The following is a 26,247-nucleotide window of genomic DNA, read 5'->3' as shown; positions in this document are numbered from 1 at the left end:
TTTTTTTCCTTCTCTACATTGCCCATTTTGCTCTTTCTGGCCTCATGTGTTAAGATTGTTCTCAGCCTTTTTTTTTTTCTCCATTCTTAAGTTTTCTTTTCTTTGCCCACTTTTGCTTTCCCCTCCTGCCTTATTAGCAGGGCTTTTAGCCTTTCAGCCAAGTAAAGTAGAAAAGTAAAAGTAGAGCTTTAGATAGATACATCTATGGGTTTGTGTGTGTGTGTGTGTGTGCGCGTGCCCATGGAAAATTGAACCGGACTCAGTTTCCCGCCCTTCAGATGTCTCACTACTTTGCAGCTAATGGGAAGAAGTCAGATGCATTTTCCCCCTTTTTTTTCATGCCAGTAAGCACACACATGCACACAGCCACATGTCCCCCCCTCCCGCGCAGTGAGGTCCATCATGACTGACTGCAGACAACAATTAGAGAGAGACCATGATAAATGTGTGATCAGTGCACATTTGCACAGAGGGAAAACAAAGCACAACATCAGCCGAGGTTTCTCTAAAGTAATTAGCCAGCATGCAGAGGTCTCATTGTCAGTCTTTCTGTATCGTTTCTTTGTAGAGGAGAAAAGCGACTTGATTAAAGTGGAAATTGGAGCATGAAAACTTACTCAATTTGTTTTGCCGTTTTGCCCCTTTTTAAAGACCGGTAATGTGGTTTAAAATGAGCATAAATGAGGGAGGGGTGATTTATAGTTAAATATTACAATCAAAAGCACCAGAAACTAATTGTAGCAAGTCCTGCACATGTGAATAAATATTTGAGTTCTAACTGTTATTTTATTGATTATTTTAGGAGTACATTAGGGCTGGGCAATACGGTTGAATGTTTTACAGAAATGGATGTTATATTCTTGATGTCACAGTCAACAATGAACTTCACACGCCAACAAGCGCATCGTTTCAGGTTAGATTCTAATGGAGTTATGCACATTAGCATGCTGTGCTAGCAATAATGTCAAAGAGCAGAGGAAGATCATTCACACCCTTTTTATCCAAACCAATTGATTTCCTTTCCGGTCCACTTTGCAACACAGACGAGTAACACAGACAAGTTGTTACGCTAATTATTGTCTTCTTTGTAAAATCCAGTTGTAAGAAGCTCACCAGTCACTAAAGCAGATGTATTTTTCCTTAACCAATGAGGAGACAAACTGACTGTTCGCTTCCAGTGACTGGTTGAAATGGTCACGCTTAAAAGTACCGCCTCCAGTTACTCGACAGTGGTCGGCGGACATGACACGTCTTTCTATCGATTGTATTGTCGCAGTGCGAGATACCAAACACGCAGAACGAGGACACATTTCCTGTGAAATGTAATAAATGTCCCACTAAACAATTATTTAAAAAAAAAAAAAAAAAAACCCCACCGTAAACAGAACTCAAGATGACAAATAAACTATCAATTTGAACTTATATGAACATTATTATGCACAATATGTTGCTTCATCTACATGTATTGCTATAATTGGAGGGTTTACTGTAGATCTGGTATGAATGACACAATTTAATTCTTTAAAATACGCTCATTAACCTTAATTAAGGGCGACGACACAGACACGCCAATGAAATGCCCTATAAGTACAAGACCTATTTCACTCCCCGTTCAGATTGACAGTGGCAGGTACCACCTCACTAGATTGTGTGTGTGTGTGTGTGTGTGTGTGTGTGTGTGTGTGTGTGTGTGTGTGTGTGTGTGTGTGTGTGTGTGTGTGTGTGTGTGTGTGTGTGTGTGTGTGTGCACTATACAGTCCAATATATAAAACTAACCACTGAGAGCTGTCAGCTTAAGTTTGGATTCAAGCTAGGCGTTTGTGTGTGAGATCAATAAGAGGCGTACCCTCTGTACACAAGGGTGTGTGTGTGCATGAAAGCAGTGTGTCCTGCTGTTTTCCCTCGTGTTCATTCTCAGGTTCAATTACCTGGAAAAGAAAACAAAGATTTGGACGGAGAGAGAAGTGTCGGCAGACAAGAGTTTTAAGGGTATTTTTTTTCCCCCCTGCGCCTGATAGCAGAATTAATTGTTAATTCTTGGTTCACACACACACACTCACTGTAAAGACAGCATTTTCCAAGAGTCAGTCGACAACGTGATGCACAGTAGCTGGTGCAATGGATGACATTGAATGGATTCAATGCTCCGACTCTGACTGAATAAGACCAATGTCGGCGCATGGACTTGAAAATGGTGGATGGGGAGGGGAAGCTGCCCTTAATCACGTCCACATAGACCAGCTGGGCTCTCAGAACTTTTGTTCTTTTTTTTTTAAACTGTTTGGGTGAACGCTGGGTAACGTGTTTCAAACAGCTTCTTTTGCAGAGTGCTCTGTTGGAGCAAAGCAGAGGCCCGTGGGGGTCCAGAGAGCAAAGCCACATTTCATCTCAACTCTGCTTTTATCTGCACTATGGGAGTAAATAAAGCCTGCATCACTCCCAAATCTCACCCCCCGGGCTCATACACACCCACACAAACAAACTAACACAAAGACACTTCCCCAAAGTTAATCAAAACAAGCTACCGATTGGCACAGGAGCCTGGGAGATAAATCCAGCACGAGGACAAGCAGGAGCAGGAAGAAAGGGGTCCCGCAGGAAGAAAGGGGTCCCGCAGGGAGACGACCCGCGTTCAGAGCACCGCACAACTCACGAGAACACGCCGCTCCTGTTAAGTAAATGCGTGTGCGCGTGCGTGTGCGTGTGTGTGTGTAAGATCACACTGAAGGCTAACGGTGATCGCAGTGCAACAACGTGGACAGACAGACAGACAGAGAGAGGTGGGGCCTGTTGGAGTAGTATGGATGAGGAGGCTAAACACGTAGCCTGCGTGTTTGTGTTCTATGTTCATGCTATTAATAGAGCTCATTATCTTTTTTTTTTTAAAATCTATTCTAATTGTAATGATTTTGTAATGATTGGGTGTGTTTGCTTCATTTTCCCCAAACATTATGGGTTATGGGAACAATTTCATAAACTAATCGATTACTTTCTCTATAATTGGCTTTATTGTTCATTGTGCCAGAAGATGAGAACCTGCAACTATTGACATTTGAGAAACCGAAACCTGTACATTTTGTAATGTGCGCTTCAAATGTGACTTATTGATCTTTATTACTAATCCATAAAACAATTAATTATTTCAGGTGTCTTTATCTCAAAATTGCTGATAATTTGATATACAACAAACATTATTTTCCACCATTAAGAGATGAAAATGTGTCCCTTGATCTATTTGAAAAGTGAACGAGCTGGGTCATCGCTCCAAACCCAGCATGGTTTGTTTGACCAGAATACCCCCTAAAGTGTGTGTATGACTGCGTATGCTACATACGCAACATTAATCCAATCATTCCCAGAAGACAGCTCTGCGGCTTATCCAGAAGCCTGCTTAACTTAGTTTCATTAGCTCGCCCTGTTTTTTTGTCTGGAAGGTGCTCCCACGCACTCAAGTGAGTGGCCGTTAATTAGCAGAGTGAGCTATCGCCTCGCTAATGGAGCGGGGCACCGGCGTTGTGCACGCAGGTGATGTATAGCTGCAGGTCTCGTACAAACCCAGCCGTCTCCTCCGGTCTCGTACCTAATGTCCAGCATCAATCACACTAACCGGGTTACGGCACTCACAAGGCTTTCCAGCGCTCCTGCTTCCTCCCTCTTTGCCTTCCCCCCGATCAGCCTCGGGTCGGCCTGTCTTATTGTTGTAGTCCTGGGCCAAGGCGACTCATTTGAAGCTGCTTCTCCAGCCTCGGCCTCCGAGTCCAGCCACAGATCTGGGGTCAGCCAGATTGTGAGCAGATACGTGATCCCGATCGACCGCGTCCGTTTAGGAGAAGATCCCATTACTGCTTATATGCCTCGCCCTCTACTTCCCTCTCTGTTTAATCCGGATCTCTTTTATTTTTCGTGTATCATGTTGCCAGCCATCCATCACTCTGCATTATTGATCCGTGCTGGAGGTCTTAGCTGTTAGAAGAAACGCCTGTCAGTGTGATTACGTGTGCGTTTTTAGAGAAATAAAGAAAGTTTAATCCTTGACGCTATCTCAACAAAAAGACTCAAGTTACAAGCGTCAGCAGGGTGGTGCTTGTTATTCTGTTTTTGTTTGGGACAGACTTAAAGGTATTTCACATTCTACACATCTATACCTGGTTTTAACATTCGATCTGTCACTGGGGAAAAAAGGCTTGAGGAAATTTAGCTTCATTGATGAATGGATGAATTGTTTTGTTCCCTGTTAAAACTTTAGCTGTTTCTAGCTTCTAAAATGTAAAATCTGCTGCTTTTATCACATCTTAATGAGTTGATTATCAGGTTTTATACTGACGAAGCTCTTAAAGCTAGATACAAACACCCCATTTTCTGTTTCTTAGTCAGCATTTGCACAGTTGGATCTGGTCACAGCAACCCCTCGATCGTGCTGTTACCTTATTCATCATTGGCCAGCAGGTGTTTCTCCAGCATCGTCCCAGCAGCAGCCATCCCGTCTTTCTGTGAGCCAATGTGTGCTGTAGATAAATAGTAACTACCTGCCTTTTTGAGAACTGATTTGAATAGAAAGGCCTCCACCTTTCCGATCAGAGAATGCTGCAGCTCCCTCCACACCGCCTACAAAAATGATATTTGTTCACAATACAGCTCATTATTAGCACTTAGTAGTGCTCCGGCCCTGTGGTCGGTTATCCTCATCAAGGGAATGTATCCAGTTACAGGCTGTGAATTGATGTCAGGTGGAAATGGGCGACGGGTCATCGAGTCCAGCTCCCTGCACTGTTTTTACACAAAGACGTAGTCATTTGCCCCTTTGTGTCACAGCTAGCTGCATCCTAGATATCCCTCTTTGGGAGATTACAGAAGCGACTTTCGCTCCGAATCCACAAGTAATCATTTTAAATGCCACTTGAAGGACACACACTCAAGGTAAAGTATTCATCTCTTGGCGCTGTGAGTCTTGTCGGGATGAGTACCTGGTTAAGGGCAGAAGGCAGTCTGCGTATTTTCCATTTACACTTTACAACAAAGAAGAGTGTTCTTGTTCCAGAACTGCATCAACGCCGGACGAAGGAGCTGCAGGTCAGGGCGTCTCAGAAGTTCTTTGAATCACTCGAATATGTCTCACTTGTTGAGGGGCTGGTGAGCAAGGTGCTTTATATCCAGTACTCTCTGGTTGTGCTTCGTCCGCAACTATCGCTTCTGCTTTTGGGTATTCTGGGAACACTCAACAATTTCACCTCGTTGTTAGCAGCTCATTTACTCACGTGTGGTTATCCTGGCCGTGTGTGTCTGTCCTGTTCAGTGGGAGTGGGAGCGGTGTCCCACGTAGCTGCAGGAACGTATGGAAGGCAGAGTAGGAAACGGAAATAAGAAGCTTTGCCTCCAGTCTCACTGAATCAGCACCTTTCACTTCTTTTTCTAGTTAACACAACTTTAATCAAACTCTAAATTTAGCTTGATTCAAATTTAAAATAAAAATGATCGAAGATGAACTTATTATTTAGCCCAGCTGTGCTTGTTGGGTTAAGAGCAGCTTTTTGTTTCTGCATTTCTTTTAAAATATATTGGCAAACATTTGTCTTTTCCTTGAGAATGGACTGGTCAAAAATAGTTTTGCTTATCTGATAAAGTAAACGTGCCAAGAACAACATCTAGCTTGATTTGGGTGATGACGACATGCCTGGGTTTGTTTTTTTGGCAGCATTAAAAGTGCATAAATAGCACGCATCTGAAGCATCCTTTGTGTAAAGATTGAAATAGATTTATGGACGTTTATGGACACCAAAGATAAGGACGTCCTCGAGATATGTATCACATCAATATTTGTTTTAAGGTTGATGCGGTCAAATTTGGATGAATTATGACCCCAAGGAGTGAGAATTTAGCCTCTTGCACCGCCCCCCCCCCAAACTAGAGTCTGTTTAGTTTTTGTCCTGCAGAATGTGGACGTGTTTTACAGATCGTGGCCTTTCCTCAGAGTAATGAGTTGAATAACCATATGAGAACACATACCGTAGAGTTTATTCCCCACTTCTTCTTATTTTAAGCCAAAATAATTTACTTTATTTCATTTTAATGGACACTTGGATTTCAAGGTTTTTCCAGTGTAATGACTAACAAACCCACAGACTGCCAGGTTTATTTGTGCTCTTAAATCGAGCATTACAAACCATTCCTTGGCGTGCTGCTAGTGGCTTGTCTGTGCTCTCTCCGTTCGGTTGTTGATGCAGTTTCTTGGCTTCTATTTGCTCCTCACCGTCATCCGTTTTCCTCTCTCACTTCACTCCCAATAGCATTTTCCATCATTCACCAGAATCATCATGTCGGGATTCAGAGCCCAATCGTATCAAAGGAATGTGAAAATGCAAACCACAGGTCCACATCTGGATGGCAAACTGCATTAATTCTCCCTTAGAGTCGCAAAACAAACCAGAGACCTTTTCACAACACTGGATTCACATGAAAAAGACCTGACTACAAAGAGACATGAGTTCAAAATGCCTTGGCTGCTCCGGGGGAGGTGAGGGCCCGCGGTTTAGATATGGAGAAAATTCAAAATAAGACCAACCACAGTAGACTTTCCCCTCAAAGGTTCCCTGAAAACAAGCATGCTGGTTTGTCTTCCTGCCGTGAGCTTCCTCCTGCAATTTCATGTTCCTCGCTAACAGGAGCCCCCCCCCACCCCCCCCCCCCCTCCCATCGCCATGAGAGAACGAGCCGGGGAGAAGCCAGAGATGAGGTTATGGAGACGAAAAGGAAGGCTCACATCTCCATGCAGCGCAGAAGGGGTCGTTATCGAGCGCTAAGTAACGAGTCCACGCTGTGTGCCTTTTAAAACAGCCGGGGGGGGGGGGGGGGGGGATAGATGTATTGATTTCAGCCCCATCAATGCGTAACTCTCTTCTTTACGCTGTTGTTGGAAGCCTTTGAGTCATTCTTTTTTTTTTTCTCTCTGCAATTTCGCAGACAAACTTCCTGAAGAATCACCTCCTGATGAAGATGGTTGCGGCGGACTCGGCGGCATTGATTTTTCTCTAACTGTGGTTTCTGGGTGTGAGAACCAGCCAAACATCTAATCTCTACAACTGACTTTCATACGCAGATATGATACATCGGCTTAGTTTTCTGGGTTCTGTTTTTGTAGTCCGAGTAGTATTGAACTTGCCTGAGCGAGCAGTTAAATGCTCCAAAACATCCACAGAGGTGGAGTTTATTCAATTTTTGGCCTCACGTGTCCCGAGAAATCTTGTTTTCGGGGGGCCGTCCCATTGTTGAGAGAGTCATAACTCAGAGACCCAGGGAGGAAAATTGTGTAATTTAAGTGTTCACCTGGATTCCAGGTTGTCCCTCTTTAGATTTATGTGGTCAAAGGTCACTGTGACCTCAACTCTTTTCTGTCCTGGAGCAAGATTTGCTGGAATTTGGCACAAACCTGCACCTGGACTTTAGGACGTACTCATTGGGTTTCTGTTTTTGATGAATTGATATGACTGGTCGGCGGGTGTTATTCTAAGATATTCACTGTTATTGTTTCGACCACGACACCCACATCGGTCTGTTTTAGCCGCAGCGTGTTCCCCAGCTAGTCCCTAAATGTGTGCCTGCTGCGAGTTCAGTGCAACTTTAGGAAGGTTTTCTGATTCATGACTCGTTTCGATTGAATGACATCAAAATCTCGTCATTCGTGAAAAGCTTACAGTCTAGTAAAGGACTGATGGAATTGATGTCTGTCTCAGGTTGCAGACGGGTAACAATCCCATTTCAGCACAAAGCGCCTTGACTGATTGATTTTTTGTTTTCTCTCTTTTTGCTGCAAAAGCAGCGATGGGATGGGGTGCCGGACTGCGTCAGCAGGGGGTTTTGAGGGATTTGGGGGCATGGGGTGGGGGATGGTGTGCCGTTGCCCAATTGCAGCATCGGGGGGGGGGGGGGGGGGGGGGCTCCAGTGTTGGAAGGACGGATCGGACAGTACTACCTCCTGACAAAAACCACACAAAACGCACCAAACAAACTCAAAACTGATATCAATAATATGAGAATTTAAGTTAAATAAATGAAATGTTCATTATTGATCATTATAGGATAAAGCGTCCTCATTGGTATCGTTTTTCAGAATATGATTGGGTGTTTATTTATTACCACAGGAACAACTCCCATCCATCTTTGGTCTTAAACATCTCAAATTCCCCTCAGATGTGTACTACTTTTTTTTTTTTCTTCTCCTATAAACACGCGCAGCCCAATATCATTTTATTCTACTCTTGGCCACAGCCTTATAGTACTGTCTCTCTTCCATGTTCATCTCTATATATTTATGCATATATATTTTGTCACAATCCTTTGCACATTACAAAGAAATCCAAATAGCCCTGACTCTGGCAGGGCATTACACTGTTACCTCCTGCATCCCTCTCCCATTAGCATACAGTCATTCAAAGCCCGTCTTGCTCTGTTTGGGGGGAGATAATCCACTTCTGACCGTATCGCCCACATCTCTGATGACGGAGAGGAAATTGAATTGTCCTCCTCCCCCCCCCCCCATCCCCGCCCCCCCCCACTGTCGACTCTTTGTGCCACTGAAAATCTTCTTTTCATAAAGCCCCTGTGTTTGTGAGGGTTCTCTTTTTACCGATTTTTGGCTGAAGATACAGGGGAGCCTCTGACTGGCTGCTATTAAAAGTGCAAGATTTCATCCCCCAAATATTATAATACACAGGCTTCACAGTGTTCATACTGTGGTACCTCAGTCTGACCCCCCTCCACTGCTTTCGCCACCTTTTTTCCGTGGAGACCCAGGAAGGAAAAAACAAAATCTGCTGACTTGGTTTGGGATTAACTCCACGGTGGAACTGGATGTGTGCCCACTTCCTGCTCAGTGGTTTTTATGTCTTGACGGTGTTACCAGAGGGTCAGGCCAGGTTCAAGCTCCTTTTCCTCCCAGAGAAGTGAAGGAGCGGTTGTTGTTGTTGTTCCCCGGTTCGATGTCCGGTCTGAGCGACTCTGCTTCCAAGACGATGACGAGAGCGAGCCGACTCGTTGAAGCAGTGCGACATCATTTCACCCAACACTCTGCTGCATTCTTGGTCTCAGCTTTCACTCGGCGTTCCTGCACGAGCCTCAAGTCAATTTGTCTTTTCTCAGCATTATAAATAATCCTGCAAGTTCAAATGTTCCTGAAAGTGAACATTTCCCCTGCAGAGGGTGAAGGGGGTCAACTTAAACGACCGTCCAGCCATCATTGGTCATCCAGCAGTCCAAAACAAAGGCCTCTGTTGTTACTGAGGGAAGAACGAGGAATGGGCAACAACAACAACAACAGTCTGTCTGCAGGAACACCGCCTCACTTTCTAACAGGCTGCACTGTTTGTTGTTACCGAGGAAAAGTCTATACACACACACACACACACAAAGTGCATTGGCCGCCGCTAACACTGTTGCCAGCAATGTATCGACCGGAGTTTGAACTTGTGCACACGCACAGGCACGTCGTACCCTCTGCATATTGTGAGCGTGAACTTTCCACCCGTCAGTTGAACAGTAAGTCCGAGGAGTTGTGTTTACCAGATAGCCATCAGCTAAATGCAGTGTGCTGAACAAAGATTCGACTTGGCCAATGTAGTGTGGGTGTGGGTGTGTGTGTGTGAGAGAGAGGCGGGGCCTGTTGGAGTAGGAGGGATGGAACATGTACAGTTCTGAGCCTGCGTGTTTGTTATTTGTTCATGCTATTAATAGAGCTCATTATCTTTTATTTAAAAAAATCTAACTGTAATGATTTTTTTAGGGTGTGTTTGCTTCATTTTCCCCAAACATGGGTTATGGGTTACATTGAGCTCCAAGCCTGTTCAGAGGAACCCGCACCAGAGTTCCACTGCTCTATGGAGCTCTGAAAAGACTTCTCAGCCAGTGTGTTTTACATCCTCTTTACACGTGTGCTTCTCCACGACAGAGATTTAGTGTCAGAAAAGGACTCTATCAACAGTTAATGTAGATGGTTGAAAGATAAGAACTAATTTTTAATATTTCTTTCATTATTACCTTCACCACTGTTGGTTTTGTTGAGCTGACTATGAGGGAGCTGAATAGTGGTTTGCTATATGGGCAGTAGAAGCATTAAAGTCGAGGGTGAAGGGAAAGTCTTCAAAGTGAGTCTCCCTAATTATCTTTCATCCACCCTCCCTCTTTATCTCTGTGGAGAACTGGTTGGGCTTACACAGCATTTTCTTATCGACTCCCCCCCCCCCCCCCCTCCGCCCCCAAAAGAAAAAAGGAAACTCCTCGCTCCCCTCCTCCTCCTCTTATTTTCTCCCCTTGTCTTCTTGTAGGCTTTGATCTGGTGTGAGCTTTATCATCCAACGTGACGCTTTCTCTCCTCGGCACTGAAAGTGTGAGTGCAGCCCTCTTAACATGGCTTCTGGAGGGCCGCAGTGAGGCTGGATCGGTGATCAAATGTCTTTCTTTGGTCAAAGCAAAACTCAAAATAAGGTCATGCTCAGCCTGTTTGATTTATAACAATGTACACTGGCGACAGGACCAAGAAACAACACAAAAAAACATCTTTATGCATGATTTAACGACATCCAGCTTCACTGGGGCGGGGCTCGAGTCCCTCCCCTCTTTCACATCACTGAGTTGAGAAGTTAAATTCCAAATGTTCACATAATTGGAGCTGTAAATTTCCATTTTAAGTGATATTGTGAGTTAGTTATAAGTTCACGTTAACTTTGGTTATATTTCAACACCCGAGAGAGATGTGAAACATTTTGGTGTCTCTAAGTCTTTCTGAATAAATCACTGGGCTTCTTACGCCAGCGTTAAACAGAAGTCTCCCTCATGTTCTTCTGTGCATATTCAGCTTCATTAAGTGCAGCGGAGCAGTCGGGACGGCCTGGATGATAAAGAAGTACCTCGCTGAGAGGAGGCAGTGGGACTGGGAAGTGATTCCCCGAGGCTTGTGACTACGGGAGGCCAGAGCGACGCGGCTCACACATAGATTGCAGCTTTTTCTTCGCAAAGAAGAAGAAGAAAAATCAATTCAACCTCCCTCATCATCAGAGCTTCGTCCGCCTGTGTTTATTCAGCCCGATCACCCCCACCCCCTGCTGGCCTGTCTAGGGAGGATGACACCTACGTTCAAACGTCAGCACAACGCACAGCCTGTCAGCATAATGCAGACACGCACACACACACACACACGCACAGAGCTGTCTGCGCAATAACAAGCTTCGTTGTTTTCATTTTCAGACGGGATTGTTGCTCCGTTCGGTGTCTCTCACGCCGTCTTTAATTGCCTCCTTCTAGTCTCCCTCAAGCACCTGTTTCCTTGCTTGTCCATCTCTGCACTCGTCAGACGTTATGTTGCTGTAACCCCGAGCACTGGCACAATAAACCTTGACTACCTGTATTTTTTGCCCCGGGTCAATGTGTCTGAACACAACTGGTCCGGTACCAGCAGGGCGGCTGTCCGTTCATCTGTAGGACAAGGGTTGTGTGACCTGTTGGTAGATGTGAATCAGTGCCGTTGGCTCCTTGTCGATGGTTTCTATCACTGTTGCTGCTGCACAATGTATAGCTATTAGCGTTGCAAAGGAGCAGCACAGTTTCGGTAAACACTCGGAGTATAAATACTCTACAGCACACATAAATTACATGATCAATACGCAGTTTGCCCCAGGAATCGGAAAAAAATCCCCAGCAGCGCTCCTCCAGCCGAGGCTCAGAGGGATATTAGATCCCATCTTCAGCCTCTCTACAGGTCAGAGGTCGCTTGTTTCCATATCGTCGTGTAGCACTGGCCGTAGCTGTGGAATGCAGGGCGATATCATGCTGATGTGTCCAGTGTCAATAAACACTGCAATGACTGACTCTGTGCTTCACTTAAAAGCAGTTTGACTCTGAGAACTTCCAGCAAGAGCCACAATGCAGCGTGGGATGTCTTTGGGTTTGAGGTGGTGCATGTTCGTCTACTTCTATTTAGCGTGGCCTTTTATAAGGAATTTCTATTTGCAGATTAAATCTGAAGCTAAAGAAATGCTTCTTTAATTGATTAAAACATTTGGTCCAGTCAGATTTTCTTATGTGTCTCTTTCTTAGCATAAATGTTTTGCAGTTTCACAATTTATTGTTTGCTATGTTTTGGAACTTGAAGCCGGTCTCGGTTCTATTTAGATTACGCTTTTGATTTAAAATGGTCCGGACTTTGGAGTTAGAGATGTAACATATGTGTACATTTATGTTAGTTTCCATCCTCCACTATCTCGTGTAAAGACTTGCAGAAGGTCAGGTAACTGGCTCCCTTGTTTGGACCCGACGCTGTCAGCTAAAAACAGACCTGACGCTGTCTGAGTGCTTCTCTGGGTCTGACGAGGGGGGCGGGGGGGTCAAACAAATACAACTTTTTTTTTTTTTTTGGGAGACACGGAAAAGATTTAGAGACGTAAGAGAGAAAATGCTGCTATGGGCAATTCTTCACCATTGACAGGTGGAGCCTGGGCCACCGCTTCAATTAACCTCCAATACAGCAGCACCAACAGGCTTTTGGTTTAAATAGTTGTGTGCGAAGCGGAGAAGAAAACCGCCTTTCTTATCTCTATCACTTTCACATCACTGCTCCCCCCCCCCCCCATTTTATCTGCTCTTTTGTTTCTGGGTGTCTTATGTTTTACAGTATCTCTCTGAGGCTCAACATACAACCACCTGTTTTTTTTTTCTTACCTGTACCAGATGTTTACATTGCCTGAACCTAACCACCCGCCGTTTTAGATTACTGAGCCTTTTTAATTACAAAATAAACGCATAGATTTGTTTTGTAGATTCATTTAGTAGACGTACGTCTATGGCGGAGTGCGAGGGTAGTTCATGTAACAGGAATCATTTAACACTTAGATCGTGAATACGTGTGAATACTCCTGATGTTCCCACACTTCAAATGGAGTTTGCGAGAGGTATTTCGGCACCAACAAAAGCAGCCACTCAGCCGGGCCTCTGTGTGCGCAGGACGAGTCGGTCGACACACTCCCTCAGTGAGCCGGTGTCGGACTCATTGTGGCTGTGTGAACATTCCTCTCCGTGGCCCCCTTTGGCCTTTGCTCCCATGAACAAGGAGCTGGGGGGCCGCCAGAGAGGGGATGGGCCTCACGCTGTTTCACCAACACCACTTTGGGTCTGGTTTCTGCTCACAAAGGAGGAGGGGGGGGGGGGGGCAGATACTGACCCATGCATAGACGCAAAGTACGTTGAGTTCATGTTGTACCGCCGCAGACCGGTGAAGGTGCCTGTCGTTGCTGTACTGCTCCATTTCTTCATGGATATTTAAGGAGAAAATTCAGCATGATTTGTCATTCCTTGTCACGTGACAGGTGGTCCTGCAGTTAAACTTTTCTTCTCATCGGAGCCTAAAAATAGGCGCTTGGTGTTGCTCTCTCACTCATCTGACCAGACGCTGAGCGAAATGTGGCGATTGGTCCACTTGGTTCCATTTAGTATCCCGCTCCCTTATAGATCCGCATCTGTTGTACATTGAGAAATTCAAATGGATAGAGGCGTCGTGGCAGAGCGGCATGGGCTCTTCATAGAGGTCCCCTTTAGCGATGCATCAGCTTCCACTGTTCAACCCACCCGTCGCTCCTCATCAACAAAGCTCTCTCCTCCTGATGAGTCATCGCTGCATGGCTCTCTGTGGCGCGTAGGAGGACACCAGCCACTCTGCCTTCTTTTTGCTCTCCACCCTGAAGTCTCTGCCTCAATGTGTCGGTCTTATTTTTTTTTCCCTTCTGTCTCCTCCGTCTGTTAATTGCAGAGGAAACCAGTTAAAAATAGTGTCATCCGGTCCTCAATCGGATGGGATGACATTCAAGTATGAGATTTTCTCATACTATATTAATACAAGTTGTCCTAAAATGGTGAAACGGATTCTTGCTATGGTGCGGTGATTTGGCCCGGCGCTGTCCAAGCTCTAAGCTTTACGTTCGATCTGGCCCTGTTTTTTAACAAAGAATCCTGTTGTGGTGGCGTACGACATCGTGGACACCGCTGGGCTTCCAAGTCGGACGCCCTAGTTCGTGTCGCATGTGCACGAGGCCAACTCAAACACCTCAAACCCATCCGCCGCCGTCTGGATGAACTGGAACAGGGACAGTGAGCCTTCACCACACCGCTGCTCCCCTGTACAGATCTCTGCAGCCAGCTTGTAAAATCAGTAAGCCAGATAAGAGGAGTGCTGACTGATTGACCGTGTCGTCACGACACGCCAAATGATGAATAAGAGAAGAGCCCCGTCCGCGTTTGAACTCCCCCTGTTGAATAAGTGATTGGCTGAAGCCGCCGATTGGTGCGCTCCTGATTAATTCAACACGATACAAAACACGAGGCGCAGATTGCTGCGTCCGTGTGGCGTGCGCACACCCTCTTGTTTTGATCGGAGCGAGCGAGGCGGTGATGGATGGAGGGGGGGCGGGGATGGAGGCGGAGCGCTCAAAGCCCCTTCATTCATTCATTGAGAGCGTAGTCTGTGTCTTCTGCTCACGCCTCTGCAGAGAGCGAGAGAGCTAAGGAGAGGGAGAGTGAGTGGTGGTGGGGGGGGGGGGGGTAGGAGGAGTCTGAGCACGTGAGCACACTGGCACATCGGAGAGAGCCGAGGAAAGCAACAACAGAAGCCACGGACGGATGTACGGAGCAGGAGAAGAGGAAGGAAGGGATCTGCTGCGGGGGGGGCACATCTGCACTTTCTCGTGGACGGCGGCTCGTCTTCCTCCTCCAGCACCAGCCATCGGAGATGAAGAGATGACCAGCGTGCGTGATGTGGAGACTGCCGTTTGTGTGTGTGTGTGTGAGCGCGTGTGGTAGTCCCTGAGCTCCCGCCGGCTTTAACCAGATGGAATCTTGCCCGGCCGGTTGGCATGGAGATGGATGCAAGGTGCCTCGTCGCCAAGTGGAGCGGTGCTAGCAAACAAACAACCTCTTGTTTTCTGTCCGCTTTCACTAACTAACGACAGACGAGCCCAGCAGCCCGAAGCGTGTAATTATTATTGGACTCCTTTTTCTACTTGTCCCATACAGAAAGACGTAACCGCAGGCCTTTTTGTCCCTAAGCTCTGTGGACCCCCCTCCTCAACCCACACACTCCTGACTGACAGCCCGCCCCCGGGTGGAAAGCGGCTCTTGAGTTTCTGCATTCTCGTACGGGACAGCTCGGCTAAGCTGGAGGGCTCAAGCTGGTGCCTTCCCCGTTTATGATTTTGCCTCTTTCTTTCCATCCAACCATCCACACCCCCCCCCCCCCCCCCCCCCTTCCCCCGAGGCCCCACTGTCATCATTAATTTCTATCTCGGGTCGCCCATGAATAATGGAGTCTCCTCTGGGCTAGTGCCTTAAAGGGTGGGAGGCGGACGGAAGAGGACAAGAGAACAGAAGGTTGGAAAACAGCTGAAGAAAGAGGAGAGCCGAGCGCTGGTGTGTTCTCTCTCTCTCCCTCTCCCTCTCCCTCTCTCCCTCTCTCTAGTGCTGCATGAGAGCGAGGCGGAGGGGCGTGTCCACTGCCCAAACGGATGAATGGAAGAGCGGCGGACCAGAGGCCGAGCTCAGGGAGGACACGTGCTCCGGAGACGAGGGAGAGGACGACCCTCAGCCACAAGGCATCTTGCTCCAGCACCAGCTGGGACAAACAGGGGAGCTAAAGGGGCTCTCTGACCCACAGCCGTTAATCCTTCTCTGTGGTATCTTCTGGTTTCTTCACCGTCAACTCTGTGTTCTAAGCCAAATGGATTATCCCGTGAATCCTTGTGTTGGACATTTTTGATCAACTTTAATTAGAAACTCTCACTCGTTTTGACACCACTGCACAGCCATGTTCTTCGAAGAGCCAGTGGAGGTCTTTTAAACCGAGGAGAAAACCCAGCTTGTAGAGCTTTTACAGATCTGGAAAATGATCCGACTGTATCTCGGATCCAGGCTACTCGATACGCTTTTTTGTTGACATTGTGGTGACCGTTGATGGACAAAGAAGAGGAGGGGGTTCTTGTGTAGCTTTCCTCCTTGTGCACAGACCTCCTGGAAAGTGCCTCAACTTTGTAGCCTTGTAGAAGACAACCAAAAAGGAAGAAATACCCGAGCTCACTGCATCATGGACGACTCGAGTATTTTGAGACGCAGGGGACTCCAGGTAAGAAACAGTTTGTTCAAGAGTTTAGGTCAGGACTTCTCTCTAGTTCTCAGAGGTCAAAGGTCAGACTTTGAGGTTGACTCAGGGGTTAGAGAATGTCCGCCGCATGAATGCTCAACAGGAGTCATACACACGCTGAGGTTTTACGCAACAGCTTTATTGTTAAAACGCACACTGGTTCTCTATAATATCTCTGGCCACTGATAGGATAGAAAGCACAGCAGCTCTCACACACACACACACACACACACACACACACACGTAGAAGACACAGTCATCAAAAATTAAGATACAAAGCATATTGTTTTAAAACATTTTAGATGAACTAAAAATGGTTCCTCGTTGGATTGAGATGCTTGAAGAGCATTCTTCCCCTCGTCTCGGCTTGAGCTCTTCAAACATATTTAAAATATGCATGATAATCCTATTAGTCATTTAATAAGTAGTATTCTGCATTCTTTGCTTATCTGAATACATTTGGCTTGTGGACAGCTGGTAGGACAAAACAACCGATATAAAGTCCTCTTGGGCTTTAACTTCTGAGTGGCGTTTTTAACCATTTCATGACTTGTTTTATACTTGAGCTTCATAAAAACACTTATTTCTCAAACACACAGATTAGCAAAGACATTTGTAATGGTATTTTTTTATGGAGCAGTACCTAAAAGCACATTTCAAGCCTTTATATGTTGGTCAGATTTGTGTAAATCAGTGGCTCCATCAAAGACCACATCAAACGGATCTAAACCAGTCAACAGAAATGGATTCGATGCACCAACCAGCAAAAGCCTTAAAGTGGTATGAAAGGTAATATTTGTAATATATTAACGTTGCACCGTGTCAGATGTTGTCATCGCAGTTCACAGATGGAGGGGCTCCAGTATGGTTGAGTCAGCAAAGACCAGCCCCCCCTGCAGCCACTTCAACCCTCACCCTCACCTGCTAAGACAGGGTGGGGAGAGTTTAGTGGGTTTGTCGGTTTTTAGCACTCAGCCTCAGATAACCTCTTTCTCATCAGCCCCCCCCGAACACTCTGAGACCGCTGAGAACCACTGCCAACCACTCTTCCACATCCAGGGGTTGAAAAAGCTTTGTGATAATTTAGGCCTCAAATGAGGACACCGGGCCCGTAACCATGACCTGGATTTGCTGAGATTTTTAGGACTTCCCGGCCCCTGTTCTATCTCTGGCTTCAATTTCCACATGGGGTTTTCACAGTGTGATATAGTTTATACCTAATACCTTATTTCACACAAATACTGTTTGGACTTTTTGGGATTTTAAGGATTTAGGAAGTATACGGTGTGCTTGTGGAACTGGGCCGAGGACTCTTGACTTGGACAATTTTATAAATAAGAAATAACTTTAATTTAATTCATTACAATTTTGTTTATAACGTCAGTTCATATATGATGAAATATGATGTATATCCAAATTGGAATAAAATCAATTAGGGCAGTCCTACTACTGACTTTGCAAGAGTCAACGGGACTGAGTGTGTTCGTAAAGACATCTCTTTTAGTCCTCCATTAATTAGGATGAACCTTTTGTTGCACTTTGGCTTCCTCGTATATTTAGAATCTCTATATTTTGCAAATGCATTCTCTCAAAAAGTGCTCTGTAGTTTATGGTGGACAGGTTCAAATGTCTGTGGCTTCAATGTGTCGATGAAATACCATGGCCTTTTGAATTGTTATATTTTAGGCTTACAAGGATGGGGTGAACCCTGACCCTGGGGTCAAGATGTCAACCAAATATCTTCTGGAGTCCATACATGTCAGGTGCAGCTGTCATGGAGATCAGACGATTAGTTAGCAAGATGAATTACTATGCATTAAAGTGTTTGTGAGCACGGGGATGGCACTAGAGGAAAGGTCATTAAGATCCCTTGGAGCTCATAAATATACATGAAGGCATTTTAGCCAGTGGTTGGAGACACACACGATGAATCCATTAGCTGAGCGATAGATAACACATTTACATGAGAATCAATTAAGTAATATTTCAAATAGGTTCAATCCTCTCCTTCTTTTGAAGCCTCTCTGTCTGCAACAATGCACTTATTGTACGTCGCTTTGGATAAAAGCGTCAGCTAAATGACATGTAATGTAATTTAATGCAACATGAACATAACCTGAATACATTAAATACATCCACACACAACCAAGATAAAACAAGACATCATTAGATTTGTGAAACTAAAACAAATATGGTAAATTGGTAAATTATTGGTCATAACATAAAAATATATTACCTATGGTTTTTCTGGAGACATAGGTAGGTTATTATTAACTTGATGTATTTAATTGATCAGTAAGTAGCAGTAAGTGATGAATAGGTAAGTTGATGGTGACAATTTGAATTTGTTGCAAAGCCAGGTGAGACATGCTGCTTTGGACCAATCAGACTCGCCCTTTAACCGGTCATGGCGGCCCATGTTGACCTGTTGACTGAGGAGGGGTTTGTTGTCATTGCGTGTCCGTTGGGTCACTCTGCCTCTAGTTAGCATCCCAGTCAGATAGCAAATAGCCTGAGGTCAGAGGTCAGTGGTCCATCAGAGCTCTTATCGGGCTGCTGTAATGGACTGAGGGTGATATGGTGCATGTAGGGCAGCGCAGTGTTTAGAGACCGAACGGAGAGCTCCACCACCTGACCTCTACCGTGAGAGACCATGTAGGCCAAACGGGGTTAGGGTGAAAGGTCAAACCGATAGCGACCAAATTTAGCCCCCGGGTCACCCTCCTCGAGTCAAGGGGGAAGGACTGCTTTCTATCTGCGGCTCTTTGTTTACGCTGTGGGAATTAAATGGGGAAATGTGACAGAAGGAGGGGGACAAACAAATGCCTTCAGGCTTTTCTTGTAGAAACACAGGCGAGAAACAAAAAGGGCAAAATAATCAAACTGCTTTGTTCATGAAGGAAACGTCTTGTACGTCTGTACCAGCGGTGCCTGTATAGTGTGAACACAATGCCCCTACTGGTTGTGTGGGGAAGTTTATTCATACAATTATTCTTCCGGTTTTGTATGGAATCGTATTACCTTGAGGATTGCCAGATTATCTTAATCCCAACAACAAGACAAAGTGCTGATTTCTACACCGTTCCTCATTTTGAATGATTATCATTTGACCTTCACGGCCCCTGCTTATACTATTGTTTCTCACACATCTGTTTGGCAGTTTCTCGGCCTAAGACGTAGTCCCACAGCTGGAGGGCCTGTGTCCTGGCCCCCTTGTTGCTTTCTGCAGCCAATGTGTCCTTGAGCAAGACGGTAACCCTTCGCTCCCGCACTCCAACCAGATGGCTGCGATGCGTTCCCTCGTACCAGAACGCGTGAAGTGAAGCAGCCTTTAGCGGTGGGGGCGGCGGGCGATGCGTGTCCCCCCCCCCGCCCCGTGTGCTCCGAGTGTGAGAGGCAGGATTAGTGCTGCCATTCACGGCTCCAACAGCAGCGGGCAGTTTTTCTTTTTCCCAGAAACAAAAGCCTGTCTGTCCCAAATCTTTATGGAGGCCCTGTGCTGACATCAGCCCGTCTGAGCACCATCACGCATGTGGCACCGTCTGCTTCCATCCCCGAAATCGCTGTCACGCGGATTCAGGGACGATTCTTCCCCGGCGTACTCCTGAGCGCTGCCTGTCTGCTCTCAAGTTTCACGGAAAATGAAATGCAAGCAGGTTTCCACGTCTTCTTGGTCCTTGGGGACTCTTTCTTCTGCACAAGGGGCTCCAATAATACAAAAAAAATGAATAGAATAATGTTGACAGTGTGTCAAATTATCCAGAGAGAAAGAAAAAAGAGTTTTCTCTTTTTGCCTCACCTGCATTGTGTCAAAGTGGAGATAGACATCTCCAAACCTGGATGAATAGAAGTAGTTCATGAATAATTCATATCCGACAATTATTGCTCCAAATAAAGCTTTTGTACATCCAGAGTGAATTATAGAGTGAGTGGGAGTCTTCTGTCTTTACTGCTTGTTAATCAACTAGCGATGCAGAACACAGGGAGCAAGCTTCTGTGTGCAAAACATTGACAGAGGCTCACATTCTGACGACCACACACACACACACACACACTTTAAGGATTCAACGCTGAGAAACCATAGCAACTGCTAGCAGCTAGCAATGATGGCATCCAGCAAATATGGCAAACGTGCAGTGGTTCAGAGTAAAGAATGGAGTAGTGAAATGAAAGCTGTATTTATCTGTAAATGCTTCTCTCGGGATTTTTTTTTTTTTAAACCGATCCACGAATTGAAATTAACTTTGCCTTTTGCCTGAACCGGATGGTGTCTTTGACAAAAAAGGGGTGTGGTGTGGTGCATGGTATTCAGTTGATGGAAAAGAAGCCGGTCAGACGCATTAACCAGACTGCCAGATCTAAAATGCATCTTGGGAGCCTCAGTGGACTTCCCTTTGCGTTTTCCGTTCTCCTTTTTATATCCAGACTTTGAACTTTAAACTTGTGTCCATATTCTCTTTAGCCAGCAGCGTCTCACAGCTTTGCACTGCTTGGATTGGTCACCTAACATTGTTACTCAGTACAGAAACAAGCTGTATATGTCTCTGCAGGTTGGACATAACGAGCTCTGTAGGGTCCCGGTGTCTTTCATGCCGCTTTATAGCCCTTAAGAACTATTTGACAGTCCATCTACAGTATGGGATTTTAATGACGCGTATAAATCACGCAGCGACAAACCAGAGACACAGACACTGGTGTTTAATATCTCCAACCGTCGCTTGTTTTTTTTATTTCTCTCCACTCAGCTTTTCTTCCTTTGGCTCATTTTCTCTCTTCGTTTTCGCCGTCTCCTTTTATCGATCTCGTTGACTGTCGTCCCCTCTTTTAATCATGCACTATATTGGCTGTAAGTTCTAATGGTGCCCTGTGGAGGGTGATGGAGGGATTCAGCTCCACCTCCTCCTTCCTCGCTGTAAGCCTTGTGAAATATTGATCACCGTAAGGCCCCCGAGCTTGGACAAGTTTCACTTTTCCTTCCATGGTTTTAACCCCTGAACGCCCCGTCTCTTTACAGGGCTTACGGTTCAGCAGCTCTGCGTAATCTGGTCTTTTGGCAGAGAACCGGTGTCAAAGCAAAAGCAGGTCGAAGAATTCATGATGGCCGAGTGTGTGGAAAGGGAGATTTAACTTAACTGGTCGAGGCTAACGGATGGCAAAATCCAGCCAATTAAGAGCAAACAAGCAAACCCGCTTTATGGATTAGGAGTTGATAAATGTTCCGGTTTTGCCGGTATTCGGGCCGCATTCAGTCCCATCGCGGTGTGTGTGTGTGTGTGTGATGGCGTGTCTGCGGCTGCTCAAGGCGAATGGAGAAGCAGGCGGGGACCGGAGGTCTCTGGCCTGCAGACGCTCTGTCAGCTGGTACGGCTTGAGGTTGAACATCATCAAGGAGAGCAACGAGATGTCCTCAGAGCTCGGAGAGGTAAGACTCTGGACATTAAGGGGCTCCTCCTCACATTTAACCTGCAGCGTTGTGGCTGCCCATGTTCGGGTTAATGAGAACTATTTATACACCATAGGGCCAAATATTGTAGTTTCGTAAGGTATTCACTGCTCTTGGCCGCTCTTTGTACATTCCGAAAAAACAAAAGTAAAACATTTGACTGGAGTCCAAAATGTAATAAGTGCCTCTGGTATAGAGTGGAATCGAAAGGATGGCGTTGTGTTGCATAACAGCAAGTCAAGTCAAGGAGTGTATTAATGAGAGTGGAGAAAAAAAAGAAAAAAAAAGGAAAGCAGCAACGAAGAGTTAATTAGGTTATACAATAGCTTGAGGACATTTCCTGCTGAATATCAGGCTCTTGAAACGGGCCGAGAATAATACGTTTAGGTTACAGGAGTTCACGTGAAGTTTCTCCGAAACCTACCGAACGCTCTTGTTCCCCCCCGGTTTGTTGTTTCTTCCTCTCCTCGCGGCTCGATCGATACTCTGCTGCCGTCAAGAGGTGAAATAACTCGTGACCCGGTCTGCCGCTCTGAGAAATCACCTCAGCCCAGAAAGACCTGACGCTCCGACGCACGGAGCTTCATCCAATATCCAAGAAAAATGCACTGGATATCTGCCGGCTTCCTGTCCACAAAGCAGACGTGGCCCGGAGAGGACAAAGAGTAGTTAATGCTGTCCGCTGGCATCTCACAGCAGTGATTTATTATCTCCCCATATTCAAGTAGAGCTGACTTGTGTAAGACATGATGGGCCTCTTCTGTTTGTTTTTTTTCCCCATTGCAGATGTTGGAAAAAGTGCTGATTGTGAATTAGAGGAATAGCGTTGGGTGCCCCCTTTGTCTTAGTACCACGGTGGGTTTGCTCACCGGAGGCCCTGAGCTCAAGTACAGAAACCTGAATACACACAGTGTGTACACATAGTGGCACGTTTGTCACAGCCGAGCCACCCTTTTGGTTCCATACCCCCCCCCCCCGCCCCTTTGCTCCTGCGTCTCCTTCATCTCCTCTCGACATGATGAAAGCCGAGCCCCCCCCCCACCTCGCCTGCCATCCCGGTGTCAAAGTTTAAGAGCGAGACGGATGGGAGGACGGGGGGAGTGTGAGCCTGAGTGTGAGGGAGAGCGACCTCCCGGCTGAGGGGAGAACGGAGAGGAGAGGATAGAAAAGGGGGAGACGGCGCCGCGCTTTGTTCGCCTCTCTCTGCCTGAGCCGTATTGATTCATTTTCTCATCCGTGAGTCGGAGGGTTCCGCTCAACAAGCTGCACGTTATTCCCGTGGCTGTTTGAACATGTTTCAGTGCCACTGCAGACATAGAGAGCTTCAACACAGCTGTCACTGCCCTACTTTTTCAGACACTCTGGGTTTGATTCATAAGGTGAGCTTGTTTTTTTTGTTGTTTTTTTTGGGTCAACCGTGCCTCCTTCTGTCCGGTAACTCTAGTCCGGAATGTACAAATCATAATAACTTATTTATGAATGTAAACATAGTATGTGATTACTACGTCATCTTCTCAGGTGAACCACAAAAACCATATGACGCATCCGATTGTTACAAGAACAATGGTTCCCAAAGTTAAAGACCTTTCATTCTTTACTATGATTTATTTTACATAAAATGTTTTTACTAAGGCATCATTTCATATGTGCGACGGTGCTGATGCGTAGTAAAAACTTTTTTATTATTCAACAGTCAAGCCAAAACAAATCTATCTAAAAGGTTGTACAGCTCGGGGGAACAAATAATGCTGCAGCGATGCTGCCATTTCAACCTCTTTTCATTTCACTTTTCTCTTCCCACAGTTGTTTATGCAACGTCTCTCCTGGAATGCACCCCAAATCCGGTAATTAAATACCCATGGTGCATTGCGTCAGCAAAGCAGATGTACCTTTGATTGGTCCCGAAGGGCTGCGAGAGCAGCCGCTGTTTGTGGCCAATTCGTATGAAAGATTATGCTGCTGGAAGGACACCGGGGGGAGGGGGGGGGGGACTTCAGATGTGGAAGTTTCTCATCTGTAACGTAATCAGACACGTCCTCCTTGTCATGTGAGGATGCATTAAGTATTCACACGGACCACATCGCACCATGTGCTGAACAAAGCAGAACCCACGTCTTGTCCTTTCCCCACTGACCTCATGAGTTATTCCCAGACTTTAGCAGAACGTTTTAGAGCTGACCCTGAACTACATGTGCTTTCAATAGAGTTCCCCCCCCGGGGGGGGGGGGTCCAGGCTTGTTTAGGTGCGGAATAAAATATGTTGAGCCCCGAGAGCAGGTTAAACACAGCTTAGAGGGTTTAGCTGGACTTTGGCTGTTGGCTCTGCTTGTTTCTTCTACAGAGAAAGAGAGATGGATGGATTGAGGGAACGAGGAGGAACAGCAGTTCAGTTGTTCATCTACCGGCTCTTGTGCTCCGGCTCCTCCCACTTTATCTAAACCTCTCTTTCTTCAGCCCTTTCTTATTCTTTCTTTCTTGAAACTGCATACACTCTCTCTCTCTCTGTAAGTAAAGTGGATACGCCAATTCGAAACGAGCCTTGAGCCACGGCGATGGCGGCTGAGAGAATGATGTGAGCTCATCCTGTGATCAGCGAGAGAGGAAGAGCGTGACCTGTAACCGTATCAGCACTACAGCCAGCTGGTGGACAGAGACAGGCGCTTCTGCACCGTGTATGTCGGGGAATATTTTCTAACATGAAACTGGTCTGTGAGGCAAAAATGGTTGAAAGGTGATAATGTCCTCTGATGATTGGATATAAACATTAAAAAAAAACCTTTCTAATTATTCGGTTTAAATACCCAAACGTTGATGTGGCCTCACAGCTTCATTGCATCACAGGGGAAATGAACTCTTCTGCTCTTGAAATGATAAAAGATGAGGACGAGGCAAGGGGAAGTGTAACGGCCCTCCTCCCCTCGTGTTGTCTCCTCATGTTGAGCTCATCCACACGGCTGCATTTGGCCAGCGGGCAGCAAACTTCAAAGAGTGTGAAATTGAATGTCTAGACGTCACCCCGTCCTAACGTATATACACACACACACAGACACACACACCTCAATTGTACTTCCTCTAGGCAATTTCTTTCTTTACCCTTTATACTCTGCAACAACAAACACAGCACAGCGCAGTCTATTTGTTTGAGAGCACATATTTCTTTCACATAGAGCAAGAAAATGAGGCTATTTGCTGCCTGCTTTTTACGCCAGTTTCTCTGGTGTTTCTAACTTTTCCATTTGCTAACAATCTGGTTGCCGCCACTGCAGACTCTCCTCCGCAAAGTGCTGTTTTATTGCTTTTGATATTTGTTCTTTTATTACATTCAGAAAATAGGTTCAACGGTTCATCAATTTTGCTTCCATAAATACAAAAGGATATTGGGTAAGCAGTGCAGAACATCAGCCGGGGGTGGGGGGGGGGGGGGGCGCGCTCACACGCAACAACAAACTGTATTTATTGACGTTCCTACTAAAACCGTCTCGGGCTGCCCATGGTGAACAGCGTCCGGTTCACCTCAAAGGTCACCACAGACGTGCTGCATTTCTACAAGGAAATCCCCCTGATCGCTGCCACCTGCTGAAACAACCCTAGTGGCTTTTCCTGCACGGATCACCTGGAGGAGCAAAGCCTGGAATCAAACACCCGCCATTACAACCACTCCGGAGCGGCCAGGGGACGCGTTTAATTGGATTTTTAGTCCCAGACGTGAGAGAACTGCCCTGGTTTTAGATGAGCAAAAAGAAATCGCTTTGTAAACGATGATGATAATTGTCAAGGTCCTTGGTGGCCGGCCGCTCTCCAGTGTGGGGGGATGTTTGCCGCCCCCCCCCCCCCCCCCCCACACTTTCTCTCCAGGGAACCACCTCCCTCCTCTCAACTGTCTATCAAACTATTTTTTTTCGCACTCATCTCGCCTCGAATTATGAATCGCGTTCACTCTCATTTTCCCGCAGCGCGATTAATCCCATTACAGAAAGTTTTCATCTCTTCCCTCTTATTTATTTATTTTCACCCCACTCCACCCTGTTGCCTCGGGGTTTCATCATGCTGCGTTCTATCTAGTCTTTGTCTCCCTCTTAGCTTTGCTGTTTGACACATGTTGGAATATGTTTGGGCTCGGCAGCGATGTAGTTTGCTCAAGAAGCCCAAGGTGTTTCCAATGGAGGGGTTTGAATCTCAGAAGCAGCAGGCCAGGCTACATCGGACACGTTCCACATGATCTGAGGAAAGAGCATCCCGCGTGCCTTTCACTTGTTGTTGTTGTTGTTGTTCCATTGTAACTGTGTGATACTCAGCAGGAGCCATCAAAGAAGGCGCATCGTAGCGTTGGTCTCATCTCGTGCAGCATTGACTGCCTGGTGTCACTCTGGATTTGATACAGGTGTGATTTCTGTCAGGAGGAGTGTTGCACCCGGTATTGTCTTTGCTAGATCCAGCGCCGGGGGAGGAGTGGGGTAGTGGACTCGTGGATAGACAGACAGACAGACAGACAGGGTGTGGGTTGCAGCAGAAAGGTGCAAAGTGAAGCGGTTTTGGGCTGAATGGAGGAGGCTTGACAGGCGGCGCAAACTCATCTGGTGTCCTGATAATGAAAGCGAGGGAGGGCAGACCACAGGGATCAAGAGAGAGACACACACAC

The 26,247-nt window shown here is 46.1% G+C and overlaps 1 protein-coding gene across 9 annotated transcripts in view; it reads left to right on the top strand.

Annotated features, from left to right (window-relative positions):
* mast2 (microtubule associated serine/threonine kinase 2) overlaps positions 1-26,247 on the top strand; it is a 111,570-nt gene that overhangs the window by 30,445 nt on the left and 54,878 nt on the right. For 2 of the 9 annotated variants that reach the window (XM_037470014.2, XM_062563668.1), the window contains exon 1: positions 16,042-16,147. The exons of the other annotated variants lie outside the window; for them this stretch is intronic. In XM_037470014.2, the coding sequence (XP_037325911.2) occupies positions 16,109-16,147 (39 nt within the window). In that variant the 5' untranslated portion in view covers positions 16,042-16,108. Of the gene's footprint in view, positions 1-16,041; positions 16,148-26,247 lie in introns of those variants that run through there. 9 annotated transcript variants of the gene reach the window in all.

Source organism: Pungitius pungitius, chromosome 7 (genome assembly GCF_949316345.1).
Source record: "Pungitius pungitius chromosome 7, fPunPun2.1, whole genome shotgun sequence".
In the NCBI taxonomy this organism is placed as follows: Eukaryota; Metazoa; Chordata; class Actinopteri; order Perciformes; family Gasterosteidae; genus Pungitius; species Pungitius pungitius.
This window is presented reverse-complemented; position numbering and strand designations above follow the sequence as displayed.